Raw genomic sequence first — 27,514 nt, 5'->3', positions numbered from 1 at the left:
CAATTTCCAAAATTTCGATTTTGTCCGTAACCTTCCTCGATAATTCCGCACTAATGTTTCTATAGCCGACATATTCATACGAGTAAGATCCAAATATGGCCTTATTTTTACAAGCAAAAATTATTCCAAACTTTCCAAATGTGCAAAAATCTCTGGGACATAACAATGTTTCTCTGCCCGACCATATAGGTGCGTGTGATAATCAATAATATTAGCCCGCTGGTCCGTGCCTCCCGCGTCCGGGGGTATCATCTCATGCCGTCCACTAGTAGCTACGCTCTCATGCCATTCGCCATGGTGTATAGCTGCCCGGCCGTATAGGCGCGGTGTAATATCATCATATGCTCATAATAGTATGCTCATAACAATATACTCATCATAGTATGCTTATCATAGCTCATCATAATGCATGCATAGAAACTCATAGATAATCATACTTTATCGGGTGACATAAGGTCGTGACCCCGATTTCATTATGGCGCATTCATAAGCATTCTCATTTCACCTTGAAGGAACAAGCATAAGGTGAGTGTATATAATGATCAACATCAATAGATTAATGATAAAAAAATTTTAGCTTTATAGGAACATCATGTCATGGGCTATAACTTTTAGACTTAACTTATCATTAACAATTTTCATACTTGCCTTATCTTTTCTTCTTTATCTTATACATGTGTAGCTCCTTATAGCGGGACTCATCGTCATTTCGTCGCGCTCGTAATATATGTCTTATCTTTCTCCGTATGGCTATTAATGAACGTTGGCTCTTAGTTCTTCGGAATTTAGGAGATTAAATGGAGGAAAATCATGCCTTGGAAGGAAAGAGACGAACATCATATGATGGGTCTATCAACAATGAATAGTAGCAAGGAATCGTATAAAGGTCATTAACTTTGTAGAAATCTTGTATCGTGAGTTTTAGGATCTTAGTCTTGGGCTCATCATCACATTTATAACATACCTCCTAGCTCCCTCTCACGCGAGTTCTTTATGACGTAGACTCATCATTCCCAATACATACATATGTGTAGAGAAGTCATAGAAAGATAGGAGGGTTCATACCATAGAGTCATGCCTTAGAAAGAATGGACTAGCCTTACATACCTTTGTCGTTTAACCATTTTATCGCTTGCTCGTTCTCCTTCAACGTTCACGTTTCTACCTTCAAGAGAATTCGCATCATCATTAGCTAATTGATTATAAGAACGTGCTTACTAAAGCTAGAGAAAATTGGGCAGCATTTCCTTTGTTTATACAACTCTCTCCATATTCCATATCAACTCCCAAACAGCCCTAATAATATCCACAATATCATCACAATAGCCTTTATTCAACTACATTATCCTTACTTCTCAATTCACTTCAATTTATCCATATTCATGGTCATATCACACAATTTCGTTCATTCATATAAAATGTCTATTCCATGTTCTCAATATCATTTATAACATGATTATAATCATAATGTATCAAGAATCATAACTCAATCCAAAACATTTACTCAAAAGTGACACTATTCCCCCATTCCCGACCCATTTCTATTTCCTTAGATAATCCAAGTGTTTCAACTTTCAAATACCTTAAACAACAAGGAAAGGTCATAAAACTTACCTTAGATGGTGTAGGAATGAACCTTGGGTGCAAACACTTCACTTAAGAAAAACCCTAGTTTCACCTTCACTTGAATTTCTTGGCTTAGATGAACTTTGATGGGTTTCTTACACTTGATTCACTTGAATTCTTGTTATTGATCTTTGATTTCCTTTGTTTTCTTGTGGATGAAGAGTAGAGAGAGTTCTAGAGGATTCTAGAGAGAAGTAGTGTGGAATGAAATGAATTAATGAATGTGGGTCTCCCTTTTAATGACTTAAAAATCTGATCCGTCGGGCAATTCTGCGCCCATTTTGACGGGCCGTATAAATTCCTACGGACCGTCAAAATGGTCCGTAGAACTGCCCCACCAAAAATGGGTCACCGTGACCATTTGACGCTGGGCCGAGTGCTTTTTACGGACAGAGGATTTCCTACGGATCGTCAAAAAAATGGCGTCAAATGGTCCGTAGGATTTCTCTCCGTCAGACGATCTGTCGTAGAATGGCCATAATTTTTTACTCAGACCTTCATTGATGAGCGGTTTGTTGCGTTGGAAACGAGACTCGATGAACTTCAATTTGAAAAAAGAAACACGCAAAAACTACTCATATTCTAGGAGATATGCCCCAACCAATGTGGACCAAAATTTTGTCCGAAAATTTTGCCAAGTTTTACCAAAGTTCCCATAAACTCAATTCCTTTATTTGTTTGTTCTTAAATCCTTATGGAACCTTCTTAACACCTATTTAACACTTCATTAACAATCCAAGGGGACATTATAACTCTTCTCCAAAACTTCATTAAGCCATCATTAATTCGATACTCGTGAATCTTGCCCGACGCATGACATATATACTGCTTTCCTTAGCAACTTTCGTCTCTCTACTTCAAATGTCTTTGAAATCTTATTTAGAATCATCAAATGTTATTTATTACTTATCAAAACACCATATACTTCGTGCTCTTCGTTCGCCTATTCACTATGCATCAACGAAAAATTTTCCGAGGTGTAACATTCTTCCCCCCTTAAGAACATTCGTCCTCGAATGTTAAGCACTCGAGAATTCTACGAGAATTTCGCGAGAGTTTTCCCGTAATATAGCACTACCACCCCGTTACAACAACCCATAATAAACATGCCTTCATCGTACAACTCAATATCAATATAAATTGGCCACACACGACCCATACGCATAAAAAAGAAAACATACATACCTCATAATCTTGACGTCTCATTTTGAATTTCTTTCCCGGAATAAATCGGATGCGGATATGTAAATTTCATTTTTCTTCCGCCTCCCAAGTCATTTCTTCTAAGTTGTTATCTTGCCATAAGACCTCCGAGACCACTTCTTTATTTCGAACCGTCCGTACTTGCCTATCTAATATGGATGTGGTACCTCTCCATAAGTCAACTTTTCTGTTATTTGAACATCCTTTACTGGCACGATCCTAGTAGGATCTCTAACATTTTTACGAAGCATCGAGACACGAAAAGCTGAGTGAACTGACTCCAAATTAAGAGGTAGATTTAATTCATCAACCACTTTGCCTACTTTGCGCACAATCTCATAACGCTCTTCGTTGGCGATACTTCCAAGAATACCCAATTTTTCATTTGAAGCTCCAAGTCTCGTCGAAATTTATCCCACTTGGTTTCATTGGCAACGTAAAAATTACTTGCAAGTCACATAATCATTCTTGGGTGATTTGTGCGCATACACTTATACATATATTCGTATCCATATCCGTATACATATTCGTATTCATAGTCGTATTTCCATTCATACTCGCGTTCATTTACGTATTCATTTTCATAGCATTTCCATATCCATAACCCATTTGTGCTCATATTCGTATCATATACATATCACATATATTACATTTGCTTAGCATATTCGTACTCACATTGATTTCACATACATAGTGTTTACATAACATACCCGACCACGACGGTCCAGTGTAATACATAGGCACATATACATATAAGATCATAGGCATCTTTAACATCATTGCTATCGTCATTCATTACATCTATCTGTTACATCTTAGGGTCTATCGTTCAATCTCAATACTTGTGTTCTCTTTACTCGCTCCCCCCCACGTAAAGGGTCTTGCCCGCACCATTCTTAAATCCATTGCCTCGCCTTCAAATCTTTAATTCTGATATCCCTTACTATACTACATCTTATTCATGCTGTTTCCCACGATTTATAGCTACGATAATTCATGTGTGAGGGCTTAATATACTCGTCTTATAGTTTCGTAATCGAGTACTACAACAGACATAGCAATCCGAACAAGGACGTATTTCACTTAACTCATCCGGGTAGTTGTGAGTCAATGTCTAGATTCACTCCAATTAACAACTTTTGTCCCATGGGAATGCTCACAATAGTAGTATGTCTAGTTACCCATACCATCCACGCAATGTCACTTAGCTTTCTTCGATACCTAAAGTTCACTTGTAGCATCATCTTTTCCCTTTCTTCCCATTTCGAATTGTTCCTCTCCTTCCTATACTCGACTTATAGCAATCGCAAATGCATTTTCCCTTAAACCCGCCATTTTTATTTTCAAGGATCTAAGTCTCACGCGCCACTAATGCCCCTCATTGCCTCATACTCTTTTACTTCAGGGAAGCTGCACTCGACATTGATTCCGAACCCAATCATAATCATGTCGTAGTTGTCGTTACTAATAGCCTTACTTACTCGCTTTATCATCGTATGGTAAACTCGTAATTCATGGCCACATTTTTTTTTTATATAAATTACTCGTTCCCTCTTAGTGGGGGATATTTGTAGGAGATGCGTCTTCCTTTTCTCATAATACGACTATTTCTTAAGCACGCCTACCTCGTATATCTCCTCTTCCTTTTATACCCGTACTTATTCCCTTACATTCTTTCCTTCTCAATTTATCTTATTACCTCCCTTTTTATAATCAATCCTTTATTCCTCGCACAAGGAATCCTATCCTTAACTCCGTACCACTTTGTCCTTTAAAATATATATCACCTTTATACACTCCGTTCTCAATCACTCATTGTTCGCCTTCTCTCCTCTTCACGACAATTGCCCTTACACGCTTCCGCAACTTCTTAGACTCCAAGAGAATTTTTTGTGTGGTTTCTCTTGTAACATAACAATCCCAAACCTACACATAGCCCAATAAAAACACGTCCCATGCCTTAATAGGGCATGTATCGGGACACACATAATACGCAACTCGGCAACATAAGATCACTTACCATTAAAGGATATAAACAATAGAGCTTGTCTCATAAGTTGTGCCTGCACACTCGGTCTAGGATTTCACTTTATCTATTCATGCACATATCATTACATGACACGCACCTCCGATTAACTTTGCTCGTAGATCACGATTCTAATTATCACCTGTGTCGTTACAATTATTGTCACCTCAAATTGTTGGGTTGGCTCAAATTTCTCACCTTAGCACAATCATCACACCTTCGAGTAATATATGACGGCGTGGGACCCGAATCAATCAATACATATACATACCATAAGAGATTAATGAAAATATACTCCGGGTCCATATATCGGAGGGATACTCAAGATCCTCAAGCGTCGCCCGGCCTAATGCATAAGTATGACGCCGGGATCCACTCGAATCCAAGTGCTCTCCTCCCCGCCCCTACCTGCACTGGGCCGGCGTCCGAGAGTTTTGCCCGTGAGGGTGCATGGATGACGAAGAACCGCCATGGATCCCATAGGCCGAACCGCACGCCCACCGCCTCGAAATCGGCACTCTCTCATAACATGGTTCGGCTTGCCACACGACATAACAAACATCCGAACCTGTCGCTGTCCCCAATGTAACCTCCTACATTGGATCGCATCGCGGACGGCGATCTCATTCCTATTAAAACACCCCTAACCCGAGAATCGTGGGGTCCCGAGACTCGGGGACGGCCTAGGATATCCATCACCTCTCGGGGTCCGTAAAATCGCAAGGAGGAAGGGGCGAATGAGCAACCGAGCGCTCGCCGGAGAATCGTCGTCTCGAGCACCCCAAACTCATGATCAAGCTCACGACCCCCGTTACCGTGGGCCCACATCCTCGCCGCCGAGCTTCGAGCGGCTACTAACCGAGTCAATAGAAGGATCTGCCTACACCTTTTTGGCCCAAGCATCCGCATGGTGGACCGGAGGTGCGGAGCTTGCATTGGGCTTCCTCTCGATCCTCCGGCGGGTCGGGTACGGAATCCGAGATGTGGCCTTGTCTGGGGGTTCAATCTCCTCACATCCATAGACGGCCCCCGTTCCGCCCTCTCGCAATCACCGCCTTGCCCTTCGGGTCGTAGTAGCTTCTTCCTTTCATCGACTTTACCGAAATTATAAACGCACCATTGGAGGGAAAATCTTACAATACGGCTCTATCGCACGATCTCATACGCAAGAAGATGGTCATTTTTTCTAAATGCTCGTAGCCTCCCGTTTATTAGCGTGGCGCGCAACACACCATAAACAAGACTCTACTAGACACGGCTCGTAGACACTTCCCTAGACCGAATCGTTTCTCGATAATACTTTTTGTTACGACCCGAACTACGGCCACGACGTGTATCCGGGGGCTAACCACCGAACACCGCTCATCGTTGCTACTTATCTGATCCCATTCATTCTATATACTCATCCTTTATAGCATCAAATCATCCCATTTTTACAGATCGTCTCCTAAACCGTAAAACACGAATATTAAATATAGAATGAATAAAATTCACTCAAACACTAAAAATATGTACTTCTAGCTGCCTCTCAATATCTTTCCCAGAATCTCCCTCCCATCCCTCACTGTCGTTGTCTTCTTCCTCTCTCCCCCACATCAAACAAATAATCACCAGATTTATGCTATTTACAAATGGGAGGAACTTCTAGAATAGAGAAGCTTCGCAATGCCGATGGAGGAGAAGTTGTTACAGCGATAACTGTAGTGAGTGACATTAACTGTTAAAGAAGGTGGAGTGTGGTGTTATGCTGAAGGAGAAGGTGAAGCCGTGGTGGCTGTCTTACTTGGTCTGTTCGACAAAACAGGAAACTGTTGTTGTTTTGCGGTTGGTGATGGAGATTCGCAGTAATAATTTTCTTGTTGAAAAAGCAAAAAACATAATACATAAACTGACCCTCAAACTTGGCCTCAACTAACAAGTATGCCCTCCAACTTTGGGTGTGCACAAGTAAGCACCTCAACTTATATAAAGTTGAACACATAAACACAAATGCTGACGAGTCACCGACGTAGCACATAAATATTGGAGGTGTCTAGATGGTCGTTTTGTAAGTTGGAATGTTCAACTGACAAAGTGGATACAAGTTGAGATGCCTACTTGTGTACACCCAAAGTTGAAGGGCATACTTGCCAGTTGAGGCCCAATTTGAGGGCATGTTTGTGTATTATGACAAAGCAAAAAGTTCCATTTTTTATTACATACCCATATACTCCATATCTTTTTAGAGGTGGGTTTCGCTGCTTGTTGATAATGTCGGTTTTGAATCTGTTATTCTAGGAATAACTTTTTGATTCTTGATCTTCGTAGTTAAGCTTCTTCTTTTTTTTTTCTTTTTTTTGGAGTTTTCTGTTTCTGGAATTTGTGAATACGGTGATGGCGGAGAGAAAGGAAGAGGGAGGAGAAAGAATAGTGAGGCTAAGTCTATGTGTCAAGTAAGCCAATTGTGTTTAATAGGTACTTCCTTTGTCCAAAAATACTCATCATGTTTGTTTTTTTACAGTTCTTAGAGTCTTTGATTAATCATTCGTTTTAAATTAGATTAGATTAATTTAATATTTTAAAATTAAAATATAGATATACGGAAAGTATATGAAAGGTACTACAAGTCATGGTGAAAATATACATCATAATGTGTTGGCCAAAGTTCATATAATTTGACTTTCGAAAAGTGAAATGTTACAAGGATTTTGAAACAAGGGATTACAATTTAACTTGAGTTAAAGGTGTTCACTAGATACAAACCTCAAATTGAAGTACTCTCTATGTATTCAGCCTTTAAAATATGCGCTAGTGGAACTGATTGTGTTGTCCATAATGGAATTTCGTATAATAAACCAACGGGCAATCCACTACATTTTATAAAAAAAACAAAAACAAACAAAACAAACAAAAAAAAAAAAAAAAAAAAAGGAGTAATTGTATCTACACTAGACATCTTTACCCTAATAACTTCATTATGTTCTTGGGCCAACCTATTGCAGATGATACCACTAATTGTATCAGTCAAAGTTTACCTAGGGGAAACAAAATTAGGACAGTAATCTAAGCTCGGAGAAAATGGCTTATGCTGCTCTTTCATCACTTATGCATACACTAGAGCAACTCCTGCGGCCTAATCCACCTTTGATTTGTGGAAGTGAACAGCAACCTGAATCTACTTATCAAAGTCTTTGTGCTCTTCAAGCTTTCCTTGAGGATACAACAAAGAAAGCCGAAGATATTGAAACTCTCAAGGTTTCAGAAAAGAAGATCATAGATGTAGTATACAAAGTAGAAGATGCAATTGATTTAAGACTAAGAAGCATCATTCTTGCAGATAATCTAGAAAGTGCTTGTAAAGCCTTCAATGAAGAACTGCAAAATGTGAAAAAAGATGTCGAATCTCTTAGGAAAGAGTTGATGCAAATCGAGTTTAACAAGCAAGGAAGAGGAAGTCAACGTGCAGAAGCTACAAGTTCTTCCTCATCAAGAAGGTATGTAACTGAGGAAAATATTGTTATTGGAATGGTGGATGACTTCAACACCAAAATAGATCACCTCACTAGCCAAACAGATGAGCTAATTGTTGTATCAATTGTTGGTATGGGTGGTGTGGGTAAGACCACTCTTGCTAGAAAAGTTTATGATGACTCATCAATTCGATACCGATTTGACACACATGCATGGGTTATCATCTCTGAAGAATATACAACAACAACAACAACAACAATCCAGTGAAATCCCACAACGTGAGGTCTAGGGAGGGTAAAGTGTACGCAGACCTTACTCCTACCAAGGTAGGACGGCTGTTTCCGAAAGACCCTCGGCTCAATAGAAAGCATAAAAAGAGGTCAGATAAGGCCAAGAAATTCAAAGCGATATGGAATGAAAATAAAGAAAAGCGACTAAGCCATGATGAAGTAGTTTGCAAAGCGGCGTAGCTATCACGGATAAAATAAGATAATCAAAGTACGTAAAATAACATAGTAGTAGCGTAAATCATAGCACAAGAACTTATATCGCGATAATGCGACTACTAATATGAAAGGATAAACGATACTATCTACTAGCCTTCTACCCTAATCTGAGTCCTCCATACCCTCCTATCTAAGGTCATGTCCTCGGTAAGCTGTAACTGCGCCATGTCCTGTCTAATCACCTCTCCCCAATACTTCTTCGGCCTACCCCTACCCCTCTCCTCTTCTGAAACCATCCATGGCCAACCTCTTACACCTCCGCACTGGGGCATCTGTGTCTCTTCTCTTCACATGTCCAAACCATCTCAGTCTCGCTTCCTGCTTCTGGTCTTCCACCGAGGCCACTCCCACCTTGTCTCGGATAGCCTCATTCCTAATCCTGTCACTCCTGGTGTGTCCACACATCCATCTCAACATTCTCATCTTGGTAACTTTCATCTTTTGAACGTGAGAGATCTTAACTGGCCAACACTCCGCCCCATACAACATAGTCGGTCTAACCACCACTTTGTAGAACTTGCCCTTAAGTTGTGGTGGCATCTTTTTATGAAAGAATATAATGAAAGACAAATGCTTCTTGATGTAGTCTCTTCAATTAGTCGGGATAGGAATAACGAAAGCAATCAGAGAATGAGTGATGATCAACTAATGGAGATTGTGCGTAGAGGTCTGATGGGTACTCTAATTGTTATAGATGATCTTTGGAGCACTGAGGCTTGGGACCTAATGCAAAGAATATTTCCAGACAACAATAACAAAAGTCGAATCTTATTAACTACTTGCCTCAAGTATGTCGCTGATTATGCAAGCCCTGATTTTCCTTCTCGTAATCTATCTTTTCTAAGTTTAGATGATAGTTGGAATTTATTTAGCGAAAGACTATTCAAAAAAGACCCCTGTCCTCCACAACTACAGAAAATAGGGAAGCATATCGTACAACAATGTCGAGGATTACCTCTCTCAATCGTTGTCATTGCTGGACTTCTTGGCAAGATGGACCAACCCATGCTAATTGGATGGAAGTTAAGGAAAATTTGAACTCATTCTTTGGTACGGTTTCTGAAGAGTGTCAAGCAATTCTTTCTCGGAGCTACAATTACCTGCCCCAGTATTTGAAGGCTTGCTTTCTTTATATTGGGGGTTTTCCGAAAGCTATGGAGATTGGTGTGTCGAAGTTGACTAGCTTATGGATCGCTGAGCAATTCGTTAAGGAAAGAAGCTGTAAAAAGTTGGAGCTAGTGGCAGAGGAGTACTTAAAAAGAGTTAATTGACAGAAGTCTAATTTTGGTTGGTAGACGATGGGCCAATGGAAGGATAAAAACATGCAAAATTCACGATCTCCTTAGGAAGCTATGCATAAGAGAAGTTGACGGTGAGAATGTCTGGCATGTCATTAGTAATGATGTTTCACGACGTGCAAAGGCGGACCCAGGATTTGAGCTCAATGGGGGCACCATTAGCTATAGTGCTGCCAATTACTAAAGACAAAGTTAAGCGCGCAACTCTTAAAAAATTTATTGATTACAATAGCAAAGTACAAACTTCAATATTATCAAATATAATTAATTTGATACTAATATAATAAAAGTACATCATCAACTCATACTTGAACTCGATGCGTTTTCATTTTTTGAAAATGGTCAATAATAGCATCATTGCTTACGTTTTGCAAATACTTCTCAAAGTAACAAACTATACAATTATTTTTTAAAAAAAATTCACTAATAGTACTACGTTATTCATCTTAGGCTCATTATCATCATTATGTTATTAAAAAGAGGATAAATAATCAATAAACTTCTCCCAAATCCATTTGAAAAATAAAAACAAACCTGACTTTTCAAGACCTTAAGTTGATTGAACAAAATCCCAAATTTAAGAATATGATAAGATTTTAGGGCTTAGTATAAGATAATACAATTTTTAATTAAATTAAATATATAAAGTTATGTATTCCTCAAGCCCTAGTAATTAAATACTATTATATAGTTATATAATAAGTAATCTATATTAATCACTAAACAAGAAGGGAAAGCTTTACCGTAAGAGAAGTCCGATCGTTGGCTCGAATTTGATTGCCGGAAAAATTAATGAATATTGACTATAGATTCGACTATAGGTGATGTTCCTAACTTAGTGATTCGTGAGAAATTTGATAATGGAAGAAGCGAAGAAGGGTTTGAGAATGGAGAGAGCCAAAGGAGTTTCTTTTTGCTTATTAAGTTTACTGCAAAAAAAAATTTTAAAAAAATTGTAAGAGCTGAGATTCGAACTCGGGTCGCGATCGGTGAGCATTAGCTCAAGGGCACTCCTACCAACTGAACTACTTTAACAATTATGTTTGAGGGGTCCTTTTAAAATATATGATAGTTTTTCAAGGTATATAAATATATGTATATAGGGTTTTTCCGAAGTTACAGGGGCACGTGTCCCCCCACCCTTCAAGGTAAGTCCACCCCTGACGACGTGTGATTTCTAACTTTTTCATAGACTGGTGTCGTCGTCATCGGCTAAGGCCTGAGAATGGTACCATGAGTACAGTCCGCAGCTTTGTTTATTTGAGAATGTGTTTTGGGGAAACTTTTTTTGAAAACTATCCGTGTGATTCGCATTTCAAGTTGCTTAAGGTTTTGGAGGCATCAGAGATACGTTGTGATTTCTCAAATGTGATAACTCAACTTGTACATTTGAGGTATGTTGCTGCATACACTGGTCAAGATCTCCCTTCTTCAATATCCAAGTTATGGAATTTACAAACATTGATTATCCGTCCAGTTCAAGATATAAGGCAGGGTTGGGTAATTTCACCGGCATTCTGGAGAATGCCAAGGCGATATCCGTATATCCCCCTAGAAATTTGGAACATGTCACAAATGAGGCATCTGAATATGGGGATGATGTATATGCCAAGTCCTCTTGTGGCAGAAATTCATTCCACTGGTGAAAAAAAGTTGGTTCTCAGTAACTTGCATACACTTGTTCTTCGATCATCTTTTATGTTGAAGGAAATCTTACTACGAACAACTAACTTAAACAAGCTACGAATTTTATCGATAGAGTATGTTGCTGAATGGTCCCAGCTTCTTTATTCAGTTATCCACCTTGAAGAGCTTGTGATGCTAGATATTCATGCATCAAGCAATTGCCCTCTACTGCACTTTCCACGTGATAAGGATGTTTTCCCCCAAAATCTAAAGAGTTCGAGATTCTCCGCAACTCATATACCATGGGAAGACATGATTATACTTGCTAATTTGCCCAATCTTGAGGTACTCAAAATAGATAATGCATCTGAAGGAACATATTGGATATTGAATGAAGAGGTTGTGTTCCAGAACTTAAAATTCCCACGAATTGGGTACACAAATTTGGAAAAGTGGGAAGCAACAGCTGACAATTTTCTATGCTAGAGCAGCTAGTCCTGAGAGGTTGTGGTAAATTGGAGGAAATTCCCCAGGGTATTGGAGATATTATGACACTGAAAATGATTCAGTTAGATGAGTGTAACCCTGCTGTCAAGACAAGCGCGAAGAAAATTCAAGAAGATCAACAAAGCTGGGGAAATTATGAACTTGAGGTTCGTTGTTAGCAGGGTCCCAAGGTGTGTTAACGATCTTGATTATACTCTTTCTCCATCACCGTCTATTTATCGAATAGTCTATTTATCGAATAGCCAAAGTTCAGATGCACATCCCAATGCTTAAGTTCGTATTTACAAGGTTCTGAATTGAGAGATGGACAAAAATTCCCTCAGATCCAAGAAACTCAGGTTCCATGTGGCGAAAAGGTCCAATCTTTTTAAGGTTTTCCTTGTGATTCTTGGATAGTTGTTAGTTTTCTTCTCTCCTAGGTTCTTTGCCATGATCCCTCCTTGAATTCATGGACAAAGCTTTGATTTTTGGCCCTATTTCCGCACGTTCGTGTGTATTTATCTGTTGGTGATTGAGACAATATTTGGTGTTCTGTGTCTTGTTCCTTGTTTTTCCTGTACTCGATAATTAGACCGCTGTTGACTGATATGCTCTTGCTCTTCCAAGTTTAACTCTATTCATTTTTTTGGATTCCACTATCATCTCGCTTGCTTTTGTTGAGGTTGTTTCCAGGGGCGAATTTGTGTGTAAATTTTGGGTCACGTGAACGCGTAATTAACTTTCTATATATTATGTGTATAATTATGCAAAAATATATCTAATATTAACTAAGTGAACACATGATCATAATAGGTTAAGTGGAGCGTTGGTCAAAGGTTATCTTTATATTCTTAAGGTCACGGGTTCAATCCCCAGCTTGGGAAGCTTTTTAAATTTTTGCTATTATTTTCTAAAGCTACCTTTTTACCTTTCCTTTTATATTATTACTCAAGTAAAAAAGTATTTTTACTTCATATTGCATCATATACTTTTCTTTCCTTTATAAAACAACTTACTTCTTAAAAAAATGTAATTAATTATCTTTTGCTCAGGAAGTCGATGTCCCCATAAAAATTTATATCTTATCTTAAAGCAATGGTGAACCCATCCTCATGAAATTCTGGATTCGCCTCTGGTTGTTTCCATGCTTGTAACTTGTAAGCTCTGTGAGTTATTGACTAACGCGGTTAGCATATTCATTATTAGTTTCACATTAGCTTCTCTTTGAAATGTAACTTGTAAAAAACGATTGTTGCTCAGTTATGTCTTCAGTTGTTTTTGCAGGAATCTGTACAGCACAGATAGATGAATCTCAGTATTACATAACTCAGTCCATTCATTTGCCATAGGGACTAATTATAACAATAGTCTTTAGCTCAGGAAGTCGATGTCCCCATAAAAATTTATATCTTATCTTAAAGCAATGGTTAACCCTGGTTGTTTCCATGCTTGTAACTTGTAAGCTTAGTTATTGACTAACGCGGTTAGCATATTCATTATTAGTTTCACATTGTTTCCTTGTAACTTGTAAGCTACTGAAGTTATTGACTAACGGATAGATATTCATTATTAACTTTCCCATTCATTGCCATTCTCTTTGAAATGTAACTGTCAAGGAAAAAGAGCGTGGATGTATGCTCGCCTATTCTCTCAAAACATAAAAAGGATCTTGAAAAAGATTACGCGGAATTGCATGAATACAAAAGCAACACAGATAGATGAATTTGCTTTTTCAGTATTACATAACTCATGCCATTCATTGCCATAGGACTAGTAAATAACAATTCTTTAGAAGATACTATGTAAATCGAGTACTACTTTTTAACAATTTTTTTTTTTTTTTTTTTAACTTTTTAGCAATTCAGAGGTGTGCGATTGTTTATTTTCTTGCTTTCGGGTATATCATATATGCTAAAGAATTCCTGGAACGATCTTATCTGCTTCTCATTTTCTCTGCTTACTAACAAATCAAAGTGTAAGTTATTCTTCACTCATTTTCTTCCTCTTTTCCCCTTCCCTTTTTCCCAAACAAAGAATTTAGACAGAATACCTAAAGACCCCCCTAAACTTGACGTGTTTTATTTAGATTCCCCTAAACTATCAGTAGTCTTAAATACCCCCCTTAACTCGGCTATTTGATCGTCTTAAGTACAAAGTTAAAGGATTACATGGATGTTTGAAAAAAAAAAATTATTTATAATTCTAATTGTCTTCAATAATTATATTTAATATACTTAGTTTCAGATTTACCCCATAGGGGTATATGTTTAGGATTTCAATGACTCAGTCTCTGGATGTGGAGCAGTTCTCAATCAAGAAAGTGTACCAGAAGCTAAGGGGTGATCATGTGAAGGTGCCTCGGAGGAAAATGACTTGCAACAATGGTGACAATCCAAAATTGATCTCTATTCAACTGATGGGTTGAGTAAATAATGGGGCTTGAATTTGACTGGTGAATGCCCATTATGAGAATGTAGCACACCTTTTCTTTCAATGTGCAACTGCTGCTGAGGTATTGGGAAAATTATTACAACGGCAAGGAGTTATGAGGCAAGCAATGTGTTAGAATGATGAGCTAGAGTCGGCTGTCGCATGATACAATAGGCAGAACTCAACTGCTGAAGTATACAGGATGGTACTGAATGCTAGCCTCTACTACATCTGGCAGGAACGAAATCAGAGAGTGTTCATGAACAAGCAGGGGCAGACCCACGTTAACCCCGAGGGGTGTCAGGCGACACCGCTTCGACGGATAATTTTATTAGCCATATATATTAATACTGTGCATACACATTATTTACAAGAAAGTTACACCCCTAAATATTGAAACTCGCTTGGAGCGTTGGTTAGGCGTATGAGTTTTTTGTCCGAGGTTGCAGGTTAGAACCTCAACTCAAGCATATTTTGGCAAATATGACCTCTGTGGCTAAAAATTGTAGTTATGTAGTATCGAACCCACGACGTCTTATAACTTAAAACAAAAAACAAAATTTAACCAATGGGTCAAGGTTATCTATTACATACAAATCTGATATTAATATTTTTGTTGTATCTTCTATAAATATCGACCTGCATACTCCACTGTGAACGACAGAAGGGGTGCTTCTACCATTGTCAAGTTGATCATTCAGGATGTATTTCACACAGGGGAAGTATGAAGCCACACCTAGCTTGAAAGCTCCAAAGTTTGAATTTCTATCCCTTGGTGACATGTAAATGTTGGTCTGAAATCTTAGGAGTTCTAGAGGAAATTGGAAAGCTAGGGCCTTCTGTCTAGCTTGCTGCTTGTTTTCTTTTAACCCCCTTTGACTTGTACATTTCTTCACTTTGGTAATAAAAAGTTTTTAATTACCAAAGAAAAAAAAATAGCATAGAGAGAGTACGTGTTTGGTTTTAAAATATATGAGATATATCTGAAAATGAGTCATATTACAGGAGTGTCTAGTGTAATTAACCCTTCATATAATGTACCTAGATAAAAGAACCACCAAAAGATAAAAGAACCAGTGTTTTAAAAGGCGAGGGCGTAAGGCGAGGCGTTTTACGTCTGCCTCAGTGAGGCGTAAGCCCCGAGGCACGGGGCGTAAACCCCATGGGATTTTAATTTTTAATATTTTATAAAATGATATAATTACAATAAATACTTTTAAATAGGTGAAATAGCGTAAAAAATTGAAAAAAAAAAAAACTATAAATAAGTGATATATATATGCTCCACCCCCACAAAAAAACTAATTAGAACAATCTATTATACGCTATTACAAGTCAGTCTGCTCGACTCGTTACTTTTTTGAGATAGTAGAAGACAAGATAAATAATTAAAAAAGAATATATATTAGGCATTTTAACAATAAAAAAAGATCTTAACTTTTAAATTTAATGTTTCAGTTCCTTTTTAAAACATTTGAGTAATTACATGTTGACTTTTGAGAATTTGAACATTATATTAAGGACTTATTTAATAAATTTCGTTAAGAAATTTTGCGGGCGCTTCCCCCAACAAAAAAACGCCCCCAAAAAAAACTCGCCCCAAACGCCCGGGCGTACGCCCCGAATTGCTAGGCGTACGCCTTTGGAGACTTTCGCCCCGACCCATCGGCCCGGGGCTAGCCCCGAAAATGCCTTTTAAAACACTGAAAAGAACCACCAAAGAATGAACAAATAGAGCAAGACAACTATAGGAATCAGATGAATCCATTATTCAGGAAGCCAGGTGGGCCAGCTTTTTTATGTCCCGTCTTTTAATATTTTATTATTTGGTGAGGTTCATGTCTACGTTGCATAAAAAATCAATTTATTTTGCCAAGTCAGATTTTTCTAAATGACAAATCCGGTAGAGTGACTTTTTAAGAGAAAAAACATAAGTTGAGTGACTTTATAGATACAAAACTAAATTAAATGACTTTGCTAAATAACTTCACATACTTGAGTGACCTTTTAAAAAATTCACTCTTTTGTAGATGCACAACTTTTGTACATGCACAAGAAGTTGATAACTACCGTTTATATGTCGACCTTTTAAAAAGAGTACAAACCAATCAACTCTCTGAGGACTGAAAGTACAAACACAAAATAGTTAAAGCAGCAAATGTTAATTGGCACTCATCCAGATAAATAGGATTTTCACACACGCAAGATATTGGACTCAGTAGTAGGCAATAGTTCACTAGAAACACTCACATAGCCAAGGATGACTTCCCACTTTCACTAGCACACTCCTCTCACCAACAGAGGCCAAAGATGAACCGGTGATGTCAATTTTACTTTCCCTGCCCCCCACCAGAGGACTGAGAGTTAGGGTCGGACATCACCAGAAGTACCACCTTCAGCACACTCTGTGGGCCCCACCAACATATTACGAGAAAGCAGAGTAGTTCAACCGCTGCTGCTGTTCGGTATCATCACAGTTTGAGCAGTTGGATCCAGATTCAACAAGCTTCTTCATATTGAGAAAGCGTCCACCAGGTCCTCTAGCCCTATTTAGGGCATGACGATGGCGGGACTCATGGAGATACGGCTGAAAATATTTTGTGAATTAGTAAGTAACTTGATTGAACAAGGTCTAACACACATGCTAAACCATTTAGGGAGCCTGACCTTGCGCGCTTTTGCGAGTTTATTCTGAGCCTCCAGCTTTGCACGGTACTCTCTCCGCCTGAGAATAGCCTGGTACTGTTTTGCATTGACAAATATTGGTTCATTATCTTGCTGATAGTCAAGAGGAAGTGGCACTCGACCGGATATGGTGCCTAACATTTGGGGATGAACCTGAACCGAACTGCTAGGTAAGTATGAAGACAAATACCTGCTAAATTATGGGCTGTTTCATCCTCTGAAATATATTTATAAGCTAACTACTGAGGCCTGGAATCCACTTACGCCGCTAACCACAAAAAGCATTTGATATGCTTTTTAGCATCAATAATTTGAGTGCTAGTACCTACTTGTAGAAGTTTATAAGGATCTCATCAACTCTATGAATGTGACATTTTAATATTCAACCTCCAGTTCGAAGCTATGTTCTAGGATAAGCTCTTAATAAACACATTTAAGGGATCCCTAATACAAAAAATAACTATTATAAGGGATCCCTTATTGTAATTTAAAAAGCGGGGGAAATAAAGAAATCTTAACTAAAGGACACGCAAGGTAATTAATTATCACAAAGAATTCCTAAAGGCATAGAACACGTGTGACCTTCCCTTCTGACCCTTAATTTAGCATATGCTTTTGACAAGAATAAGTCCACAAATGCTAATAATCATTTTCTATTTATTTTAGTGCTACATAGTTATTTAAATATTTCGCTAGGAAAAAAAAATCCAGACATCAGCATGAAAATGTGGCAACAATAGAAGCTGCCCCAGACACCCTCAGATACATCTATTTACAAAGGAAAAATAGATCAACAAAGAAAATGGGAGAGAAGTACACTTTACTTTTTGAGTGATTTGGAGTGCCCTAGTGATTTACAAGTTCAAAGGTTCTTGAAAAGCAAATGCTACATAAAGTTAGAGTCAAACTTGCAGCTTGAACAGACTGAATCCACAATTTACTCTCCCATAATCAATAATCACAAAAGACAGACAAAAAGGTTTTCCTCTAGAGGTTTTTATCTTGCAACACCTATGGTTTAGTTTAGACTTTAGGTTCAGTGTCTACAAATACAAAATCAGGAGATACTAAACAAAAATTTAACAGGAAAGTTATTCTTAGGTGAAAATCTTAATTTGCAAATAAATTACTACATTTATACTACTCCCTCTATCCCAATTATGCAACAAACTTTTCTTTTTAGTCTGTCCCAAAAAAGAATGTCACCTTTCTATAATTAGAAACAACTTGACTTTAAATTTTCTTTTTACCCTTAATGAAATGATTTATAGACACAATCGTTAAGGTTTGTTCTAGACCACAAATTTCAAAAGTCTTCCTTTCTTTCTTAAACTTCCTGTCAAGTCAAATGGTGCCACATAAATTGGGACGGAGGAAGCACTCCGTTTGATGAGCGACTGTCTGCTAAGAAAATATTATTTGGTTGTAGCACCATCTTTAATTAAACTAGTAATGGCTCAAATAAACAATCTTCCAAAGGTTAAAAATATAAATAAAAGGCAGTTTGATAAAGAATGTACACTGCTAGAATGAAAATGGTTCACCTTTTCTTTCAACTAAAACTAGAACTAAACAATACTGGAGTAGTATAGTTGAAGATGAATGTACTTACCATGGGGTGTTGTCCATAAGCAGCAAGTAAACCGTGACAATAAGGATCAGGGTATGCAAAAGGTGCATAAGCCTAGAAGAGAACATTTTGAGATGTCACTACTTGATCAGAAATGACAGCATATAAAAAGCAGAGAGAGTTAAGGACCACTCACAAATTGTTTGTGGTTGCCTTGATAAGCCCAATCATGCTCATGACTTGAAAACGTTGATTCACTTTGAGCTTCATCAGGCTTTTCAATACTTTTAGAATTTCCTGAACATGATCCAAACAGATTGACCATAGTAAGAAGTATCTAAAAGTCCAAAAAGAAGTAGTGAAAGCAGACGTACATACAAACTTGAGGCTTCAAAGTATCCATACTAACGAAGATCTTGTAAACCACATATTCCCTCTATCCTATTTTATATGATGGAGTTTGACTGGAATTCTGGTTTAGCATGTTAATTTAGCTTATGTAGTATACTGGTGGCAGTGAAAGAAAATATTAGCGTCCCAATTTATGTGGCACCATTTGACTAGGCACAAACTTTAAGAAAGAAAGGAACACTTTTGAAATTTGTAGTCTAAAACAAACCTTAGACATTTGTGTAGCGATAAATCATTTCATTAAGGATTAATGGGGAAATTTTAAAGTTAAGTTGTTTCTAAATATAAAAATGTAACATTCTTCTAGGGACAGACTAAAAATCTTAAGTGTAATCTTAAGTGTACCACATAAATTGGGACGGAGGGAGTAGTAAAATCAGTTTAAAACTGAATAGTTAAATATGTGTGAAATTCTTTTGATTGGTCTTGCATGTGAAAGTTGTAAAAGTTGCATTAGATAGTAATATTAGACGAATGACGTCAAACACTCTGGACCACCTCAAAATTAAAAGCGAGTCTTATAATTAGTTCAGATTTAGTAGGAAATAGACCTGATCAGCTATAAGACAGCATGGGATTACATGGCTAGATTGAACATACCACATGCATGCAAAACTAGAATGTTTAGGGAGAAGGTTAATGATAATAATCATTTGATCATTTCATTTCACAACTCTCTTTCTTTGAGAATGAAGAGGACAAGTTTGAATAGGCTCTTAAATTTTCTACTTAATCCTTCAAGACTAGGTGGTTACAATGGTCTAGCACCTGAAGCTTTTCACAGGGATCGTTTGGTTGTTGGGTTAGAGTTATGCAGGTATTAGTAATGCAGTGGTTAGTTTTTTCTTATAAGGCCATGCAGTGGTTAGTTATGCAGGGTTTAATTATTCATGCATTACTTAATAGACTCATAACTTGAACATGTTTTAGTTATGCGAGATTGTAAACTGGTAACCAAACGTCGTACTTGGTGTTCTGAATTTTACTACATAGCAACTAAAATGCTACCAAACATGGTACTAGTTATGCTGGTTTTAATACATGAGTAATTCACTTCCTAACCTGTAACCAAACGACCCGTAAGTTTTCTTTAAAGAACAACACAAACAAAGCCTAGAGTATGAGTAACATTAGTTCCATTTTTTTATTAGGTACGAGTTAACATAGTTCCAATTACCTCAAGTGTTGCATGTCTAAAGTGAGAAGAACCATACTTCAATCACAGGGCAGTAAGAACCAACAGAGTAAAGGAGATCATAGGCCATCTTCATATGTCTTATTCTAGGCCATAGCTCTTCAACATTTCTGCACACTCTATATTTGCATCTTAAAACACGTCGAACAATAAGTCGATATCATTACCTGCTAGAAAAGGCATGTTGCTTTTCCCAAAGATTTTGCTTTCTCCTTCATTTGCAATTTCAGGGCATGATTGACCTGTTGACTGAGTTGAACAGGAATCCTGATCTTGCAAATGATAACCGAATTGTTTGGGATTTTGAGGACCATGAAAGGGCGAAAATTGTTGCATTTGTGATGCTTTGCTAGTCCACCAACAAGGACTAACACTGATAGATGGAGCTGTTGAGACGCTACTAATACCACAGTCTTTTTGAAGCAAGTCCTTCATTCTGCTAATCATACATGACCTCATTCAGAAATCGAAAAAACCTGAGTATCTACACCTTACCCAAGTTACATTAATGCTATATCAATTAACATATTTATCAAGGGAAGTTCACTTCCAGCAAGAAAGTATAAATCCTTCGACTTGTACATACATATTCGTCATTCAAAACTCTCAAGTTCAAAATTTTCAGCAAAGAATATACAGTAATTTAGAACCAAAATGCAAGACAAAAACAAATAAATCCTGACCATCAACAGGAAACAAGAGCAAGGTCTCACGTTCAAATTCCAACATAGACATGACAAAAACCTTTGGGTGATTTCTCCCCATCTGTCCTAGCCTTGGTGGACACAGTGACCTGATACCAATTGTTGAGTGGGATGTGGCAGGTATCCTGTGGTATTAGTTGAGGTGCGTCCAAATTGGCCAGACCCCACAGTTATCAGAAGGGAAAAAAAAAAAAGCAACAAAAAAACTAAAAAGGTATAAACCCCAAAAGACTCACCATTGAAATACCAAGCTAAAACAAGAGTAACAACATTCAAACAAGTTTGGGTTGGCAATATAAATCCTCAGTATCTATTTCACTCCATTTGAACCCTTTAGAGTAACTAATCTAACTGCACAAAATTCAACATACATTAACTTGGGGCAAAACCCCAGATTTCAAAAACACTAACGTGCACCAAATTCAGACCAAAAAATATCAACTTTCTAACATCAAGAATCCTTTTACTAGAACTCAAATAAAAGCATAAAAACTGAAAATACAAGACTAGAATAATACTATTATGACAGCAGTAGCAGATAAATTAAAAGAACCTTCTAGAGTTTATGAAGAACCTTCTAGATAACTCAGGCACGTGTCCCTCCTTCAAACACCATTGTTCTTCTTCAAGTTTCAAACATCAAGAGTCCACAACAAACCCAATTTTTTATTAGAACACAAACAAAGCATTAAAACTGAGACTACAAGAGTAAAATATAGTATTATAACAGCAGTAACAGATAAAAGAATCTTCTAGATGACTCAGGCACTTGTCCCTTTTTTTTCTTTTTCTTTTTTTTCCTTAAAAACTTTATCTTAGCTGACGAGTTATTCGGCGTATAGGACAATGATATATTAGCTGGAAACAAAGAGACAAAAAAACACAGAGGTTTCTTTGTTTGTTTTTTCCCACCTATAGGGAACTGTGGGTCCTCTCTAACCCAAAAAAAAAAAAAAAAAAAAAAAATGAGTAAATGAAGAAATTTGGTTTTATGACCCGTTGGTAACGAGAATTATTCACTTTTGGGGGGGGGGGGGGGGGGAAAATTTAGTTTATTTAAAAATCCGTGTTCGGTTATGAAAATTTTAAATACAATTTGAAATTGCGTTTGAAATTCAGAAAACACCTAAGCTTTTAGCCATGAAAATCAAATATTTTTCGCTTTATTTTGAATTTTGAAGTTGGAGTTGAAGATGAAGTTGTGTCTGGTTATAATTTTTGCAAAGAATATTTAGTTGTTTGAATGTGCTAAAATGAAAAAAAATGAAAAAGAGAAAACAATAAGTTTTATTTGGAATTTTCATGCTCAAAGTGAAAAAGAAATTTCGAAAACAAGTGAAAAATTCTCATGGCCAAATGGGTCCTACTAAAATTCTATTTTCATTTTTTTAACTTTTTTCACTTTCAGCATGTTTAAACAAACTAATATTCTTTACAAATATTATAATCAAACACAACTCTAACTTTAAAAATTCCAAATAAAGTGACAAAATATTTGATTTTTATGGCCAAATGCCTACTTAAAAAAATGTTTTTTCCCATCAACTTTTGTCGTGTCGTGTGATGTATAAAGGACTAATCTTTTTTAATTTCCCACCTATAGGGAACCGGTTGGTCCTCTCTAACAACAAAAATAGAATGAGGAAATGACGAAGACTTGTTTTATTTTATTTTTTAAGTATTTAAAGTAATATTTTTTGTCTCGTCAACTTCTTTTGTCGTGTCGTGTGATGTATAAAGGACTACTCTTTATGGATTTCCGATTTCTCTCCTGCTTCTGAGCCAAGCTAGTATTTGGATATAGATTTAGTTGAAATTGAAAAACAAAATATTTTAAAAATTATGTTGAAAATAAATTTTTTAAAAGTTGAAATTGTGTTTGAATAGTATTTTATTTAAAAAAAGAGTTGATGTGAGTGGAAGAAAGAATTTCACCTAAAAGTTAACCCAAACTAGTTTTTAAGAAAATTTCTTCAGATCAAATTCCGTTAACAAACAATTGTTTTTTTTCTAAAAAAAAAGTATAATTGTTATAAAATATATTAATGTGGATGTCCATGTAGTTCCCCCCACTACTCTTCACCATTATGTCCCACCTCCTCTATATTCATAACTCTTATGGAAGTAACTCTCATTACTTCATGATCACTACTCGCACTTTATTTCTATAACCCTCCAAATGTTATTACTCATGTTTATGACACACTCTTTGATGTTCTTAATGTATTCCTATAAATAGTAGGATTGAGTGTAATGATTCTACTAAGCTTCAACATCTTTTGGATGAATAAGAAAATTTCATCTGTATGCTCTCTTTATCTCTTTATTTTTCTTGCTTCATCTTTTGATATATTGTACTAACTCTTTTAGAATGATTTTATAACACGTTATCAGCACGATTTTCAAATCCATCAAACCTTAAACTGAAGCACTTAACGTACTGTTGAATTGAAACAAATTAGACAAAATCATGTCATATCTAAGGAGAAGGGAGACACTAGCCTATATGTATAAGGTATATATGCATATTTTCAAAGGACTACTCTGATGAGGTATGCACACCTATGTAATTATGTTTTAGTGATTAATTTTAATCCTTCTGCCACGCTATCACTTTTTATAAACTTTCGTCTTAGTTGCTTGGTGTACAGGATGGTAATTACTTTATGATTTTGGACAAATTGATCAGTTATCAGTTTATATATTTTTTTGTTAGGCACTCATTGAACACCAGGAGGTTAAGACGATTCCCTAATCATATTTTCATTACCACTTACAAGTTAAATTCCAATTTTTTTTTTCTAAAACAAAAGAGGGAAGTGGTTCATGAAATATTTCATATTCAGTGTTTGAATTTAGGAAAAAAGGAAATGGTATCATATAAGCAGAAAAATGGTCGTATGAGGCATTACTGGTATGACATGTTTACTTAACTAGCTTCACTTTGTCTTCTGCTCAAATTTTGACACGGTACAATTTTTGATTTATTTGCTTTCCGAATACGTGATTATGGTAGTAAGTTCAATTCGTTAATTTGAAGGCACAACCTGTTCTGAAATCCGACATTTACATGATTGCTATTGGACTTCTTAGATCTATGATACTAGTTAGCATTTTATCTTGGTTTTCTCTGAAGGAATTTTGTCATCTCAATCGGATAATTAAATGAAAAATAGACGTTAGTGACATATCTTTATAGAATACTAAAAAAGATTAGGTACATGACAATTCATGGTTACTGTGAAGGTGAACCAATCAAGGTATGTTCTTTTCTTATTTTATTTTGGCGTCCTTTGACTAAAGAGATCACTGCCTAAATGAAATACTAATTCAACTGCTCCCGAAATTAAGATTGCTGATTTTCTAATATTTGAAATTTTGCAGTTCTGTTCTCTGTAGTTGCAATCATAAACTGCTGGTAACCGCAGTTCTGTTCTCTGTAGTTGCAATCATAAACTGCTGGTAAGCTTGTTCCGTAAAACACTAAATTTTGGTTGTATGGATGTTACAATCAATAAAGACTAGTTTGACCACAAAAATGATTATATTTTATGTCTTGTTGAAATTGAATTCACTTATGTATATAATTATGAAGTGTTAAGATTTTTAAAGGTTTAAGGGTGAGTTCATTTTATATTGGCCTACTATGTCATTGGTTGAGGGTAAGACGATGGATTCAAGTCCTATTGCATCAAGAGGGTGGGATGTTCTATTCGAGTTCCATTAACATGCCTTTATATGGATAAGTGGTTGGGTTTGAGTCCTAATGCACTATATTGGTAATATAATGATGACTAAGGAAAAATAATATTTATTTGATGAAAAATTGTGAAGTCCGTCCCACTTGATATGCTCCATTCCTTGATGTGAATGTGGTAGTAGTGCATAATATATATGTCTGAAAGAAACAAATGGTTGAATGTATGGATCTGGACGTGGAGGAACAAAATAATAATAGTCATCCTGGTTGTAATATAAAAGGAAGAACATTATGGGTTCTCAAAATGGTCGTTCAAAAGGTGAAGGTAATTTTTTCGATCAAGATGTGGTATCAAAGGTCATTTGGGCACACGGTTTTTATGCGAAATTAATTTTGATGAAATTTTGTAAATCCTCCATCAAAGCAAAAAATACAATTTCAAAGTGATGTCGAGGTGGGTCTATGAATATGATAAAGACAATGGGCTTATAATGAAAATTTATGAAGCACGTATATATGACTGTAGTCCAATCCTTGAACATACTATTGTGACTTGTGATGAGCATCGTGAATGCTCGCCCATTTTGAAAGTGAAATGTGAATACATTATGGATAAGGACGTGCTCATGTATGGTTGAATAAATACCGCAACTCATTTCTACGGGAGGTATTGAGAAAAATAAAGAAATTTTATATTGGCATAAATGGTCATTGGTCACATATTTTTAATACGTCATAAATATTATGGTATGCCTTATCATGAATTGTCGAAGGGTAATAGCAAGAAATAAATCTTGCCAATAAAGATTTTGACCATGACCATAATGACAATTACTCCTTAAAAGGAGATGTACTATAATTAATTGGGAGCTACGGAAAATGGGTTAATTGTGTGTGTGTGTGTGTGTGTTAATGGAGGAATAAAATTGTTCATAATATTGGTGTTGTAGTAAGTCTCAAAAGAAACTTTTTACGTTTCAAAGGCATTGGCCAAATATGAATTCTATTGAGAATATAAATTATGGGAAGGTTTAGTATCTTCATATTACTATAACTATAGCGGGTACATAAAATGTATGTGTAATGTTGCCGTTTTTCCTCAATTTTTTGTACTACATAAACACAAGCATGATGGAATCACATGCTTAAGGAAGTTGGCATGACCGGATGGCCATGTGTGTTCAAAGATGATGCAAAAATAGTTGAAAATTCTTGTGGTTATAGATATTGAAGGAATTAAAGATTCTTCACGATCCTCTTTATCTTTGTGTTCTCATGCAAAATTAATTATTGTATGAAAGGTTGGGATTGTATCCCCTAGTTTTTGGGACGTACGTATATATATATATATATATATATATATATATATATATATAATAGAGGCGAAGCCCATGTGGACACATTTGTGTGTGTTATATGTGTTGTAATAGATGCATCTATGATATGGTCACATGTGTGTGTGTATCAACTTGCAATTTGGTTTTTGCAAGTTTGTTTGCTCGAATTTTTAAATTAAGGGCACGATTCCAAATTATGAAATGATGTTAATAATAATGGTTTATATCCAAGTATGGTTTAATTAGTGTAAATTGTTTGCCTAAATTATAGCTAAACAATTGGTTATGAGAACAAAAAAAAAACGAAATTTGGGATGGGATATGTTATTTAATATGTGGTTTAATATACTTCATACGCACAAGACAACAAGTTGTAATAAGTTCCCTATCATAATTGGCTCAGGGTCAGGAACAAAATAATTCCCATCTAAGAATTTAAATGTGTGGTATATGATTTAATTGCTCCAAAACAATGCATAATATATAGGTCCCAAATAATGTTGGGAGGTAAATGTTAGATTTCCTAACATTGGGGATCATGATATGCGGCTAGAAAATAATATATATATATATATAATTATCAACGATACAATCCTCGTTGAAAGGATAATTCATTTAGCTACCCGAATGCATTTGCCGAAAGTGAATACTCCTCGATTCAATTTATGTGAACCCATTTTTTCCATCAAATTTGGAACAAACTCCTAAAAGAGTAAAGACTTTTGAAACTTGTGGTTCAAAATAATAAGTTTTGAATATTTATGTGGCTGTAAATCATTTCATAAAGTGAATTTATTTTCAAATTAGAAAAGAGGTCATTCATTTTGGTACGGACTAAAAAGGAAATAGGTTCACATAAATTGAAACAGAAGGAGTATTATATTCTAGTCGCAAATGCTCCAATTAGAACTAAATTCCTTGAAGGAAAGAGTCTATGGAATGCTTAAGCATGATAGATCAATCGCTTCCAAAAGTAAAACTCCTTAAAGAAGGAGAGGAGCAAATGATCAAGATGGTCATACTAATGAGGCAACTGCTTTAAAAGAGCATCACGACATGACACTTCATAAGACCTTGGGAAAGGTCCAGGTACCTGAAAATGATAAAAAAACGAAGAGATCTCGATAACTTATGTCGCATTGGAACTGATATCAGATGCCCGTCGATAGTATCTTTGATATAATGCAGCCTTAACATTATAAATGGTGATGAGGATCTTGAATTCAATCTGTCAAGGAACGTTGACATCTATAATGATTGG

At 36.4% G+C, this 27,514-nt stretch overlaps 1 protein-coding gene and 1 pseudogene across 3 annotated transcripts; one reads left to right on the top strand and one right to left on the bottom strand.

Annotated features, from left to right (window-relative positions):
- The first annotated feature begins 7,912 nt into the window (after positions 1-7,912).
- Positions 7,913-10,293, top strand: LOC132039431 (putative disease resistance RPP13-like protein 3; annotated as a pseudogene).
- Positions 10,294-16,710: 6,417 nt separating this feature from the next.
- LOC132040463 (nuclear transcription factor Y subunit A-7-like) lies at positions 16,711-21,885 on the bottom strand. Of its 3 annotated transcripts, none has more exons than XM_059431105.1 (6): positions 21,770-21,885; positions 20,680-20,948; positions 19,103-19,203; positions 18,949-19,020; positions 17,319-17,489; positions 16,711-17,238 (listed from the first exon to the last, which is right to left on the bottom strand). In XM_059431105.1, the coding sequence occupies exons 2-6, from the start codon at positions 20,945-20,947 to the stop codon at positions 17,077-17,079; spliced, it is 774 nt and encodes a 257-aa protein (XP_059287088.1). In that variant the 5' UTR covers position 20,948; positions 21,770-21,885; the 3' UTR covers positions 16,711-17,076. The 3 variants fall into 3 exon arrangements, with proteins under 3 accessions (XP_059287088.1, XP_059287089.1, XP_059287087.1); XM_059431106.1 differs by having other exon boundaries at positions 21,791-21,885; XM_059431104.1 differs by lacking the exon at positions 21,770-21,885 and adding an exon at positions 21,196-21,239.
- Between the last annotated feature and the right edge of the window lie 5,629 nt (positions 21,886-27,514).

The sequence above is a fragment of the Lycium ferocissimum genome, chromosome 12 (assembly GCF_029784015.1).
Source record: "Lycium ferocissimum isolate CSIRO_LF1 chromosome 12, AGI_CSIRO_Lferr_CH_V1, whole genome shotgun sequence".
In the NCBI taxonomy this organism is placed as follows: Eukaryota; Viridiplantae; Streptophyta; class Magnoliopsida; order Solanales; family Solanaceae; genus Lycium; species Lycium ferocissimum.
The sequence above is the reverse complement of the archived record's forward strand: the minus strand, read 5'-3'. Positions and strand labels throughout refer to the sequence as shown.

What these genes read in the sequence shown, in the direction of transcription:
- LOC132040463 (XM_059431105.1), bottom strand. Translation starts at nt 20,947, where the DNA reads ATGAAGGACTTGCTTCAAAAAGACTGTGGTATTAGTAGCGTCTCAACA. An exon ending in CAACATGCCTTTTCTAGCAG is followed by an intron (nt 19,204 to 20,679) that starts GTAATGATATCG and finishes GATCATGTTCAG; the next exon opens with GAAATTCTAAAAGTATTGAA. An exon ending in AAGGCAACCACAAACAATTT is followed by an intron (nt 19,021 to 19,102) that starts GTGAGTGGTCCT and finishes GTTCTCTTCTAG; the next exon opens with GCTTATGCACCTTTTGCATA.